This window comes from Engystomops pustulosus, chromosome 4, assembly GCF_040894005.1.
Source record: "Engystomops pustulosus chromosome 4, aEngPut4.maternal, whole genome shotgun sequence".
Classification (NCBI taxonomy): domain Eukaryota; kingdom Metazoa; phylum Chordata; class Amphibia; order Anura; family Leptodactylidae; genus Engystomops; species Engystomops pustulosus.
The window spans coordinates 75,796,027-75,811,065 of NC_092414.1; the positions used below are offsets into that span (position 1 = coordinate 75,796,027).

Below are 15,039 nucleotides of genomic sequence, written 5' to 3' on the forward strand. Positions count from 1 at the left end.
CCCACGTGTCCTCACTATAACATTGGATCATTTGACTCCACCTTGTCATTATTCAGTATTAAAGGATTCAGCATTGTCCAAACCATGCCTGCACAAACTCTGGTTATAGTCAAAATTAGGTGGCAATACACAGACTGAGCACAGTTACAATTTTGTGGTTTGCTGTGCAATCCAACACAAGTATAAAAATACAATTATTATCAGCAGCCTATAGGGAGGTTTTAAGTATCATAACCTTCACAACTTGGCCTCATGCTATTGTCCCGAGATGGTGGTCAACCTGACTGCAGACTGGGAATTTCAGAAAGGTAATTTTTTCTTCTGAAAAGCTTAAACTGCCCAAATAAAAGGGCGCTTAAAAATTGTCACTAATTTCTATGTAAATAGTGGAGCTTTTCTCATATTACCAATAGTATTACTAAATGCAACGGAATATCAATACAGATAAGGAAAATTGTGGCATAAGGGAGTAAATGACTATATGATGACACAGATGACAAATATATTTTATGCTGTAATACAAATATTCTATTCATTTGCTCCCTATGCTCTAGGGTTTGAAGTTAATGGACCAGTGGCAATAGGAATATCACATTGGAAACCTCCATATGTTCACAATGAAACATACCGTCCATTTGAACAATCCCAGCACAAACCTGAAGTCCCAACATCTCCAGTGTCTTGCTCCTTTCTTACACAGATGGATGTATCAGCTTCTCTATCATGTCCAACCTCTTTGTCCATCATTCCTGCAGTCTCTCGGAGCAGCAGTCAAGATACTCTAAGTCAAGACTCGGAAACTAATCAGGGTAAGGCATATGCTGCTTATTAATGCTGTAGTGTATTTGTTTTATTGGAAATTTTTATGGAACAAGTGTAAAAAGTACTGCATATTGCATAAAAGAAAGAGTCTACACCTCCCTAATTCGAAACCCTCTTGCACATCATCGGTAAATGTGGCCTTTTTGACTCCTGGATATTGGTGGGGGGATGCATAGGAATTGAGCGTCCGCACCATGACTGTGCACAACTGACATCTATGGGGACCTTATTACACAAACTTTCCATCTCATTCACCTAATTGGTGTGTAGCCTCACCCCTTGGGAATAGTTGAGGTTGCTCATATTTCTCATAACCTATATCATACACCTTGTGTGTAAAAGATCCCACCACAATACAAGAGACTTGTACAATTAGTTTGGAAATGTTTCATGTGTTGGTTAAGAAGTTTGATCCAAGCATGATGTATGATTTAATTCCACCATCATTGAGTTACTGTGATGAGAGGGTAAGAGTGACATGTAATTCAATTCCTGGCTCTACAGGTCATATGTGCATTGTTTCTTTCCCCAGTATCAGATGTACTTTCCTTCCGCTGTTGTCTCTCACTGCTCAGCAATTAACAGCCTATTTAAGAGCCAAACATAAACCAAAGCGGACATTTCAATAAGCAGACATGAATCGTGACTCAGTTGACCTTCTCATTTTCCTTTTTCATAGTATATCGTTTATTCTACCAACCATGTTGAAGGGAGGTCTGCTAGTCTCTAGTTAAAGGAAATCTACCATTTTCACAGTAGAGCACACCTTTAATGAAATGTCCACAGCAGAGCCCCCTTTAATGAAATGGCTATGGCAGAGCCCCTCCTTAATGAAATATCCACTGCAGAGCCCCCCTTTAATTAAATGTCCACAGCAGCGCCTCCCTTTACAGAAATATCCACAGCAGCGCCTCCCTTTACAGAAATGTCCACAGCAGCGCCTCCCTTTACAGAAATGTCCACAACAGAGCCCCCTTTTAAAGAAATAGTCACTGTAGGACCCCTTTTTACAGAAATGGCCACAGCAGAGCCCCGTTTAATGAAATGTGCACTGCAGAGCCCCCATTTAATGAAATGTGCACTGCAGAGCCATCCGCTATAAATGAAATGGCCACACGGGGCCCCCCATAAATTAAATGTCCACTGCAGGACCGCCCATAAATTAAATGTCCACAGCACGGCCCCTTCCCTTTACAGAAATTCCCACATTGAGACCCATTGAAATAAACCCCTCTATACTGGCTTTTTCTCACTAGCGAACTTCATATAGGGCCCAGGCCATACCGCCTGCCCATACCGTCTATGGCAGTGATGGCAAAGCTTTTTGAGACCGAGTGCCCAAATGACAACAAAAACCCACATATTTATTGCAAAGTGCCAACACAGCAATTTAAGCAGTAACTCTCTGTTCTACCACAAATTCAATAGAAGAAGACCATCATCAATAAACTGCACCTGCCCATACCTTCTCACTCTTTCTACAGGCCAAAGAAGCCGAGCATGTGTTGCTTTGAAATAACACTTTGAGAGAGGCAGCTACATCGCCTGTGCCTGCAGGTGAATTCTTTAAGTCATGCCTGGTGAACTCAGTGCTGGGGAAATGTGGCCTGGGTGCCCACAAAGAGGGCCCTGAGTGCCACCTCTGGCACCCGTGCCATAGGTTTGCCAACACTGGTCTATGGGCTTCAGTTGCAGCTTCTGTCAGAAATTGCAAACAAAATAACTCAACAAAATGATGGACACTATAAAAAAACCCAGGCCCCATTACAGTAAAATGGATCTGACAGTCTCATTCCATATCCCAGATAACATTTCCATTTCCCTATGATAGTGCACAAAAATAGAAAGTCTTATGAAGATGTGAACCTTGTGTAATCGTGTAAAAAGCAAATGTACCAAAGTGCAGATGTAACAAATTGTCTTTGCTGGCAGGTGACCATCGCCATATGTATCCCACTGCGATAATTATACAAAATCATTTTCATTGAACATAATTTTGGGAATGGTTATTGTCTCCAGTTGTTGGTGCGTCAGAGTTTTTGCATTTTAGTCAGCAGATAACGATGTACTTTTTCTCTGTCAGCAGATGATGTTATTGTTTGCAGTTGTCATTAGTTTCTATCCTGCGTCAGTAGCGAGGGATGCCATTTTATTCCTAGTTCTAGTTACCCTGAGTCATCATTGTTAGTAATAAATGTGACAACCACCTCAGTTCTATGTAAGTCCCCAATATACGAAATGTTTAATATTTATTGGCATAACCCTGTCTTTATTTCTCGGATAAGTAAACTTATTGCTTGATTGAATGGTTATTGTATTATTAAATTATTATTAGTTTTAGGGATTTTAGATGTTTGTCTGATATGCTCTGCTTATGCTTATATGTTAATGAATGGCAGTCACCAAAAATGGTGTGTATATATATATATATATATATATATATATATATATATATATATATATATATATATGAGAGAGAGAGATTGTGGGCATTTTTAATGGACATTTACCACCAGGATGAAGGATTGTATGCAAATGAGCCTGAGGGGCTCCAGGCTCCATTAACACCTATGAAGCCTGGAGCCCCTGAGGCTTATTTGCATTCAGTCCTTCATCCTGGTGGTAGATGTCCTTTAACTTCCCTCTGCTTAGCATTACATGTATTCACTAGGTTTATCACAATAGTTTTTATACTGCTTCATGTACATTTTTCAATATACACTGATTGACCCAATGAGAATTATATAATTTTATTATGGGCTATGTATGAGTATATGTTTTACTCTTCCTGGGCCTGTGCAATGAAGCCCTGTAAGCTCTGTAAATCTCTGTCTAGAGCATATGAAGATTTAGAAAAGGCAAGTGAATTCCTGCCCAGATGCTAGTTGTAAGACAGTTCACATATAGCATGCAATGTTTTCTATTGTGTAGAAGGAACATTTTATCAGAAAATAAATTGCATGATAAAGAAGAAAACAATAAATATTATTAATAGAAACTATAACTCAGGTAACCTAAGTGCGTTCAAGATAATATTTCTGGCAGACTTTTTCTGATCTTCATATTTAATCTGCACTTACTTGGGGAATCCACTAGGGGGAACTATTCTCTAAATTGTGCTAATTGCACATTGTAATGAATGAGGAGGAAAATCCCCATGTACTGCCATACTATATTAAATGCCCAATCTAATTTTCGTAAATGTATGAAAACATTATAAAATCTATACAAATTTGTTATTCCCGTAATCGTACCGAACCAAAGAATAAATTTTGTCCAGGGCAGGTGCAAAGGAAGAATTTTTTTCATGGACCTCGTTTAAACATGTTAATTGGAATTATTTCACATGCTTTAAATGTTTTAAATTTTGCACATTAACATGTTTTTTTAAATTCATAAATTTTTGCATTTACATTTTTTTTTAAAATGTATTGGTTACTTCGAAGGATCACACGTGGCATTTTGGTTGCATTTTGAAACACATTACAACAGCTGAGGAGAGGTGATTTGCCTAATTACATTACTGTTAACATTTGTGTTTACAAAACACTATGTAAACATGATGTTTATGCAAATGTTAATGCAAATGTTAACAGTAATTTCTACAAACCGCACATGTTAACGCATTGTTAACTCATGCATTAGTACAGTGTTAACTCATGCATTAACATCGCATTTACATTGCGTTTTGTAAATGCAAATGTTAACAGTGATATCATTAGAAAATCACCTCTCCTCAGCTGTTGTAATGTCTTTCAAAATGCAATGAAAACGCAACCAAAATGCAAAGCGTGACCTCACCCTTAACACCATGTGTGACCGCAGCCTCATATATCGTCATCTCCCTGGGGTGTGAATAGAGTACTTAAAAATACAGGACACGGCCTCAAATCCAAAACTTACAGCAGTGTCCACTCCTGCATGTAGTCCCAAAAAGAAGCCAAAATTTGCGCCTGCCATGATAGGCAAAACTGAACATGTATCTTAAGTAAAAAGATATGAACATACATAAGGCACAAAAAAGTCCTTCCAAATGTCTCGATTATACACGAAAGAAAAAAAAACTAGGATGCATGTTCCCCATTGTGTTGATAAGTTTTTAATGCTAAAAAGAACCTAATACACAAAAAATGCTGCACATAATATTTTATAAAGTAGGAGGACCAGAGCAGCTTCTAGTTAGTGTCCTATCTACAGGCAGAATGTTATAGAGCAGATGGAGCTGAGAAGATTGCAAATACATGAGAGATCACAATATGAGGGGAAAATGAGGGGCCGCAATATGAGAGGGAGATGAAGGCGACCACAAATTGAGGAGGAGATGAGGGCCCATAATATGAGGGGGAGATGAGGACCCACAACATGAGGAGGAGATAAAAGGGGCCACAATATAAGGAGGAGATGAGAGGGGCCATAATATGAGGAGGAGATGAGAGGGGCCATAATATGAGGGAGAGTTGCGAGGGGCCACAATATGAGGAGGAGATAAGATGGGGCCACAATATTAGGGTGAGATGAGAGCAACAATATGAGGTGGAGTTGAGAGGCCACAATATGGAACGGGTGCAGAGGAGAGCAACCAGGATTATTAGGGGAATGGGGGGATGAGAATACAAATACAGATTACAAAATTTGGGATTATTCAGTTTAGAAAAAAGACGACTGAGGGGAGACCTCATTACAATGTACAAATACCTGAACGGACAGTACAAGGATCTCTCCAAAGATCTTTTTATACCTAGGCCTGTGACCAGGACAAGGGGACATCCTCTACGCTTTGGGGAGAGGTAATTCTACCATCAACATAGACAAAGGTTCTTTACTGTAAGAGCAGTGAGACTATGGAACTCTCTGCCGCAGGAGGTTGTTATGGCGGACTCTATGTACATGTTCAAGAGAGGCCTGAATGCCTTTCTGGAGAGAAAAAACGGGTTATGGGGATAAAACATTTATTTAATTCTTAAAGGTTGGACTTGATGGACTTGCGTCTTTTTCCAGCCTTATGTACTATGATACTATGATATGAGGTGGAGCCACAATATGAGGTGGAGAAGAGAGACCACAATATGAGAACAAAATGACAGTAATGAGAGACCACCATATGAGAGGGAGATGAGAGGATCCACAGTATGAGAGGATGATGAGAGGTTCTGCAATTTGAGGAGGACATGAGGGGCCACAATATTAGGGTGAGATGAGAAGTCACTATAGGAGAGGGAGATGAGAGGGGCTATAGTATGAGAGAGGGCCACAATACAGGCAGTCCCCGGGTTACGTAAAAGACAGATTCCGTAGATGTGTTCTAAAGTTGAATTTGTATGTAAATTGGAACTGTATATTTTATAATTGTAACCCCAGCCAGAATTTTTTTTGGTCTCTGTGACAATTGGATTTTAAAAATGTTGGATTGTCATAAGAACCATAATTAACAATAGAGCTTATTTGCAGATACCTTTGATAACTCCTACAGCTGATTATTATAGCCTAGGGCTAAAGTACAGTGAATTACCAAAATCCAGAGTCGGGTGTAACTAGGGGTCGTCTGTAAGTCGGGTGTTCTTAAAGGGAACCTACAATCCAGATTCTACCTATAAAGGTAGAACGGGTGGTAGGTGGATGAATGGGACGTGAGGATAGCTTTTAGAAAACTTTAATGTCAGAATATGTAAATTTTTTAATGCAGCTACTGGGGCGTGGAGTAGCCGAACATGAGGTTACTAGTCACGGCTACTCCACGCCCCAGTAGCCTTGTTCCTCCGCCTACCATTTAATCTTCGGCGCGCAGCTCCTCGTAGCTGCACGCCCTCGTCCGAGTTCCCCGGCATCTGCGGTCTTCTGCACATGTGCAGTAGCTCCGGCCTCGGGGGACTAGGACGAGGGCGCACAGCTCCCGAAGATTAAATGGTAGTCAGAGGAACAAGGCTACTGGGGCGTGGAGTAGCCGCGACTAGTAGCCTCATGTAGCCTCATGTCCGGCTACTATTGTTAATAGACCCCCTCCATGCTGCAGATTTACAGTTAGACAGTCTCATGCACCAGCTCCCTCAGCACTTCCCCCTCCCTCTTCATGATGTAAGATTGTGCGCCCAAGATCCTGTATGTGTAGCTTCCCCGCTCAGGTCCGTTGGAGTTCACCTTCTTCTTCCTGGTGGATGTAAGGGCATTGTCTTGCAACACAATTTGAATGTTAAATCCCGAGCTCTGTCCAAATCAGTTGGATCATCTGACGGCCCGGCCCCCCTGATTTCTGTCGCATAGAAGCTAGCGCAGCTGCACCAAAATCCGATCGCATGCAACACAGTCCCAGCCCAAACCCCTGTTAAATACCTGTCAAAGCTGCACAAATCCAGAAAACCGTGAACAGGCTGATGAAAGTGCGATCCGCAACCCTTAGTAAATAAGCCCCATTGTTTCATCAAAGGGAATCCATCATCAGTAATGACAATAATTAACTGCAGACAGCACCAGGTTTAGGCCCTGTAGGACTATGAAAAGTGAATTTTTAATCCAGGTTTTCAGCCCCAGTAAGTGCCCTGGATGGGTCTGTCAGTGTGGAAAGCTTTTTTTTGCTCTTTGCATTGAGCTTTTCCACAGACCCTTTCCTCTGCTGTAAGTATCCAACCAAAATCCTAATACTACTCCTACTCTTAGCTGAGGAGGGAGGCAGTGGCAGAGCAGAGAGCAGAAAGCTCTTCAGGCGAAAGTACCTTGCAAGTGCTGAATTATAACTTTACTTGTCAAAGTTACACGGGTCTTCAGGGTTGCTGCCTAACACTGTCTGCCGCTTTGTATGGACAATACTGTTAACTGATTCCCTGTAAAGAAATATTTCTCTTTCCTGCATAGTGTGGCAGCCCTAGACATCTAGAGCAAGCAAATAAGGAAGCTTTGCTAAAGTTTCTAATATACCTTTAAAATTTTGCCCCCGAAAACAAGACCCAATATAACTACAATGATGAAAAAATAAAAACTTTGTAGCTTGTAGAAGGAATTTCTTATAAAAACTTGATCATTAAGGGTTTTTTTTAGCTTTACTTGACTGGCAGGGGAGGGTGGGGAGTGGGGAGGGAAGTTAAGGATAAAATGTGACAAAAATATTTGATAATTTTGTATGTTATTTTAAGAAAAATAAAGAAAAGAAAAAGGTGAAAAACAGGTGTGGTAGTAAGGGGTTAAAACAAATCCACTCTGTGCCTGTCTATTGCGGCTTATGGCCATGAAGCTGCTGTAAAGCACACCACTTAATGCTGTTAACAGTGAAATGGCAGGATGAGAGCCCACGTAATGATGGACAGAAAAGAAAAAAACATTAATAATAATTCTTTTATTTACATAGCGCCGCACAGAGCTTGCCAAATCAGTCCCTGTTCCCAATGAGGCTCACAATCTAATCAACCTACCAGTATGTTTTAGAGTGAGAGAACATACACACTCTTTGCAGATGTTGACCTTGGGACTTCAACCCAGATGCCCAGCGCTACAAGGCTGTAATGCTAACCACTAAGCCACCGTGCTGCTCCCAAAACATGAAATCAACAACAAAATTCCAGGTTAAGGCTGTGACAGCGATCCAGTTAGGGGGGCGTTCAATTCATGCTTATATAAATGCAAGTGAAATAATATTGACTGTAGAATTTCACTCTGTGAGAAGATTGAAGAAGCATTTACTCTGAGCAATCCCATTGTAATCAGTTTATTTCCTGGTAATGTAGAATCAATGCAGGGTCTGAAAATAGTCCTACATGCGGGTAATGGAAACCTATTAAAAGAAGGCAGCACCTGTCTTATACCACAGCATGACATTATCTTTACAGAATTAAATACAGCTCAATAGAGCGTGGAGTGATCTGCAGTTTATTTTTTATCATTTCCATATATTTACATTTTTGTGTGGTGGTACATGATAAAGCATTAACTCCAATAACATTTTTTTGCGTTATCTTGCACAATACCCACAAAATAGTAAGTAATTATGTTCACATGCAGAAACCAGACGACTGTGCTGTCCTCTGCTCAACGCTGCTACACTCCTAAGGCCGCGGTCACACGCACCGCTAGGCGTCCATTCATAACGCGACGCTAGCGCACAGGGGGAGGTCTTCGGCCCGAACGCACATGTGTTTCCAGAGAAACGCATGCGATCGGCTTAACAATCACATGCACTTCCCTGGAAACGCATGTGCGTTCGGGCCTAGGACCTCCCCCTGTGCGCTAGCGTCGCGTTATGACGGACGCCTAGCGGTACGTGTGACCGCGGCCTAACTCCTAGAGACTGAGGCATTTATGTACTTCCCTTGTCACACCCGCACTAAGTTTTATATTAGGTTTTTTTTTAAAAGGATGTAGGTGGCTTCAATTCCTGCCTCAGTGATGCTATCATTATACATCAGTGACAGGCACTCCTGGCAGGCCAGATATACACTGGAGAGCTATAACTGTTTGTCTTTGTACAATACAAATGCGATGTCAATGATATTAACATATTTCTGGATTGATTAATTGATGAATATCAGTGCTCTCCATCCTGTGACTTCCCAGAAAGAAGCCCCAGAATACCAAGGTTTGCCAGTTTTATGCTGCACTGGGACTTGTAATTTTACAGAATCTTCTGAGACAGAGTTTGCAGACACATATGTACTATAAAAGAATCAAAGTGAAAGCTCTGTTTCTCAAGTCAAGACACATTTTGGAAAAAACAGTATTACTTTCAGGGGCGGCAAACAGGGCATTTTCCCAGGACCCCCCGTCCTAAAGGAGCCCTCTGCATGTGGACTTTTTCCGGCAGAGGATGTATTGCTCTTTTTATATCCCTTGGTTGAATGCCCGGGTGAAGATGCTTATCATCTATCTCCTGTCTATATATCATCTATCTGTCTATCTCCTATAATTTGTCTATTTTTGTTGTCTATTTTTAAACTTTATAGTAGAAACTGCTTCGGCGCTGCGCGCGACCGTGCGCGCGCAACGCCTGCGGCATTTCCAATGTAGGCGCGCGCACGATCGTGCGCACGCAGCGCCGAAGCAGTTTCTGCTAGAAAGTTTAAAAAGTGTTAAAACCGCGATAACGCGGTTTTAACACTAACGAGACTAAGCACCGGCACCAGCTCACCCTGAGCTGGTGCCCGGTGTTTGCATCTCATACCTACCTTCAGAACTGGTAGGTTTCCTTTAAACTGGCCCTGATTACTTTAGCATTTTGCTCAGCTTTCCCTTCAATTCTTTCATTATACACAACCTGTTTGTTGGTTATATAGCCTCAGTAAGCCACCTTCATTCCTAATGATGTTCTATAAATGTGCAATGTATCCATGGCCGGCGCCAGCACCCGGCATACCTGGGCAAGTGCCGGGGCCCTGCAATGTCACGGGGGCCCACCGCACTCATACTTCTCACTTCTCATGTGCGCTGCAGCAGGACAGGTGCTGGCGCCGGCTCTCAGGGATGGGAGCAACACAGCAGGCAGACTACAGCCTGGGAGAGGAGCAGTTTAGTAAAGTGATTTCCTGCAGGTTGTGGTGCTGTAAAGGGGTTTGAATCCCCCAGAACTAGAAAGCCTCCATGGCGCCCGCTTTGCATCCTCCACAGCCTCCAGCCACAGCCTCCAGGAGATCAGCGAACCATGTGCTGGAGATCCGGAGCTGCAGCCTGCACTGGGATGAGAACGATGTGTGGAGGAGGATGTCAGTGAGGAAGTGCTGCACACAGACCTGCTCTGCAACTTGCCCACATACTAGGAGGTGATGGTAAGAGCCTTGCAGCATAACTTCAGCTCCAACTAGAGCTCCTGCAGCATAGTGGGGTAGTTTTTCCCATGCTCTGCCCCTCTTTTCCAGAACCTGAAAGGAGTTCTTCAGGAGTCAGGCCTCCCCTTGTTTTGTAGGACATGCTGAGAGTTGTAGTCCTGTAGGAACCAGCCCCCCATATCCTCCAGGGCATGCTGGTAGTTGTACTCCAGCATGAGCCAGACTTCCCTCTCCTCCAGTACATACTGGGAGTTGTAGTCCTGTATGAACCAGGCCTCCCACCCTCATCTTTGACATGCTGGAAGTTGTAGTCCTGCATGAACCAGTTCCCATCCTCCAGGATATGCTGGGAGTTGTAGTCCTGCATGAACCAGCCCCACCCTCCTCCAGGAAATGCTGAGAGTTGTAGTCCTGCATGAACCAGGAGTCCCGCCCTCATCCTGCACATGCTGGAAGTTGTAGTCCTGCATGAACCAGTTCCCATCCTCCAGGATATGCTGGGAGTTGTAGTCCTGCATGAACCAGCCCCACCCTCCTCCAGCACATGCTGAGAGTTGTAGTCCTGCATGAACAGGGCCTCCCACTCTCATCCTGGACATGCTGTAAGTTGTAGTCCTGAATGAACTAGGCCTCCAGATCTCCTCTTCAAACCTCCTCTCCTCCAGGCTGGCACTTGTAGTCCTGCAAGGCTCCCCTGCTCTCCCCTCTCCTTCAGAGCATACTGGGGTCCTAACTTGTTCAAGTATGCCGGGTGCTGGCGGGAGAACTGTATATACTAACACTAGTTCTTCTTGATGTAAGTTCTCAGTGTTCAGCCATGGGGACTGTATATAATTATTCCATAGGGGCTGTAGTTTATGTGTTTTTAGGGTGCGGTCACACGGTGCATTTGGGTTGCGTTTTCATTGCATTTTGAAACGCATTACAACAGCTGAGATGAGGTGATTTGCCTAATTACATTATATTTACAAAATGCAGTGTGAACGCAACCGAAACGCACCGTGTATCTTCACCCTAAATGAGTTCACTGCAAAAGGGCCCAATGAGGCTCTGTTGCTCAGGGGCCCACTGAAACCTGGAGCCGGCCCTGAATGTATCTACCATTTAGCATTGCTATGTAGGGGATGTCGGGATTTCACAGTGATGGATTTTTAGAACCAAGCATAGAGAAGAGGAAAAAGCTGTAATAGTTTGGGATATCAGCTATGGTTAGCAGGATCTGAATCTGAAAGCAATAGAAGATGTGCAGCCTTAAATTTCAGATCTTAAAGTGCGATCGGTGCACCAGTCTTCAATAATCTACCACACTCAGCACATTAGTGAAGCAAACTGCACATAGTATCATGAATTTACAACATAAATCTCTCCCATTTATCGAAAATGGCGTATTTATGCTAAATCTACTCCCAAGCACTCTCAGCACTCACACAACAAACTGCTACCACCCAAGATTTTACTTAAACTAAGAAGCCTGCTCACACAGGAAAGACATGCTGGTAAATCACACAGAGAACGCAGAGAATCACTACATATGATATCCTACAAGAAACTGGTAACATACATCTCTTCAGAAACTTACATTCTCTAAGGCTAGTGGCAGAGACTTAATAAGGTTAAACTTTAATGTACAAAGAAGTACAATGCACACACAAAATATAAACATTTTAAGTAAAAAAGGTTATAAAACAATATAAAGTATATATTTGAGTGCAAGCCGACCCAAATATAAGCTGCTACTTTTACCACAAAAAACTGGGGAAACCTATTGACTCAAGTATAAGCCTAGGGTGGGAAATGCATTGGTCACAGCCCCCCCCCAGTATATAGCTATTCAGCCCCTTGCCCCCAGTATATAGCCACCCACCATTCCCCCAGTATATAGCCAGCCCCCTGCCCCTATATATATCCAGGCCCTGCCTCTGTATATAGCCAGGCCCCTGCTCCAGTATAAAGGCTTCTAGCCCTCTGTCCACAGTATATAGCCAGCCCCTCCCCTAGCATATAGCCAGCCTTTGCTCCCAGTATATAGCCTTCTAGACCTCTTCCCCTGTATATAGCCAGCCCCCTGCCCCTGTATTTAGCCAGCCCTTTGCCTCTGTTTACAGCCAGCCCTCTGCTCCTGTATACAGCCAGCCCTCTGCCCCTGTACACAGCCAGCCCTTTGCTCCTGTATACAGCCAGCCCTCTACCTCTGTATACATTCAGCTCTCTGCAACTGTATATAGCCAGCCCTCTGCCCATGTATATAGCCAGCCCTCTGCCCCTGTATATAGCCAGCCCCCTGCTCCAGTATATAGCTAGCCCCAGTTTGCCCAATTCATAAAAAAAGAAAGTCAATACTCACCTTTCCGATGCCCCCCACAGGTCTTCTCTTTGATCCATCCGGCAGTGGAGGTTTGTGGGCCGCTGCCGCTGACATGAGAGTGTGTGCTGGCTGCTGGCATACACAATACTATTGCAGCCTATAAGCTGAGTTTGGATTTTTAAGCACATTTTTTTGCGCTGAAAAAAGCTTTTACTCGAGTATATACGGTACATACAATACATTCAAACAGTTATAAAAAATAAAAAGTGGATAACTAAATGTATAACTAATGGAATGGCTCCAGTTATATGAGCTCTTGGGGTTCAGCAGAAGTTCATGGCAGCCTATCCAAGACAATGAATTCCCCAAAAGAGCTCCCCTGGACTTACTAATTTAAATCCAGTGGGGTTTTGCTCCCCTGACTGTGATATCACTGAGAGGGGGATGTTCGGATTACCCTCTCCCTTTAGCAAGGTACGCTTTGTAGATGATTTTGATGAAAACCGCCTAATTTTTGATCGGAAGAAGTCATAATTGTGCCATTGACTCCAATCGTTGGGGTATCTCGATACTTGGATGGCTAGGCTTAAAATCAGGTTTGTTCTCTGATTTGACCCTGTTCCCACCTATCTAGATTATTGGAATTTGGGAGATAGGTGCACCAAAACCCCTTAACCCTCTCCTGTAAATAGGGACTCATAATCACACACACACTCCTCAGGGTACCTGAGGCATTCTAATGAAGCCTTCTTTGTTTCTGAAGTGTGATCCTTGGTGCCTGTTGAATGTAAGCAGCATCTGTCAAGTCCTTTGAAGTCCCTCCCTTTACCTTATTACTCCCTGTGGAGGTTATATTCCAGTGTTGGCGAACCTATGGCACTAGTGGTGGCACTAAGCCCTCTTTGAGAGCACTTAGGCCATAGCTCCAGCACATAGATGGCCCTACAGAACTCAAGGCCTCCTCCTACTGTGCCAGAGAACCCAGGAGTGCAATACCATCACCACATTGCATGGCAGAATCACTTTTATGCACATCTTATCATTGTAGTTGTTGGAGCTCCAGGCCGGGCCCGACACTTGTGCTCCAAGAGCAGGGCCGGCTCCAGGTTTTAGTGGGCCCCTGGGTGACAGAGCTCTAGTGGGCCCCTTTATGGGCCACCCTCCAGTAGTCACACTGCCCCCCCTTCCCCGCATGGACACACTGCCCCCCCCATTCCCGTGTACACATCCCCCCTCCTGCATACACACTGCCCCCCCCTCCTGTATACACACTGCCCCCTCCTCCTCCTGTATACACACTGCCCCCCTCCTCCTCCTGTATACACACTGCCCCCTCCTCCTCCTGTATACACACTGCCCCCCTCCTCCTCCTGTATACACACTGCCCCCCTCCTCCTTCTGTATACACACTGCCCCCCTCCTCCTGTATACACACTGGTCTTGTGTCTGCCTGCTATCATTGCGGTTGGTGGGGCCCCCAGTAGCAGTAAGTTGGTGAGGGCCTTGTGGCCTTCACTATAATGCAGCCATGATTATTACTGATAATTACCTGAATAATGCATGAAAATATATAAATGATAGTGCTCAATGCATTACATATGCATTATACACATTTTGAAATGTTTTATTATGTCCAATAAGGATTTGATTAATAAAACATTGTTTGCAAAGTATGAGCATATTAATCTATATGAAATATTATGATATAAGCATGTATAAGAGACTTATAAAGTACTCTCAATGTAACCATTCTGTCTGCATACATCTCCCTGGTAGCCAAATCTCACCTAAACCTAGCAATGAAGGTTATGCAGACAATGGGGCACATTTACTTACCTGTCCGGAGGAGTTCACAGAAAGTGCATTGTCCAATGATCATGAACTCTGCCGCTATTCACTAAGATCGTGCGCCCAATATCCTGCATATGTTGCTTCCCTGCTCAGGTCCACCGGAGTTCACCTTCTTCTTCCTGGTGCATGTAAGTGCTTGATCTTGCGACACAATTTTGAAGTTAAATCCCGTGCTCAGACCGAATCAGTCGGATCGTCCGAGGCACCCCCCCCCCCCGATTTATTTTGCATGAAAGCCGGCGCAGCTCCGCCAAAATCTGATCCCATATGACAAAGCTGTGAAAACATCGGAAGTCTGATGAAAGTGCGTCCGCGGAC

At 43.5% G+C, this 15,039-nt stretch overlaps 1 protein-coding gene across 1 annotated transcript in view; it reads left to right on the forward strand.

The window, feature by feature from the left end:
• ANO4 (anoctamin 4) overlaps positions 1–15,039 on the forward strand; it is a 130,444-nt gene that overhangs the window by 11,019 nt on the left and 104,386 nt on the right. The window contains exon 3 of the mRNA XM_072146357.1: positions 555–809. Coding sequence (XP_072002458.1) covers positions 555–809 — 255 coding nt within the window. The remainder of the gene's footprint in view (positions 1–554; positions 810–15,039) is intronic.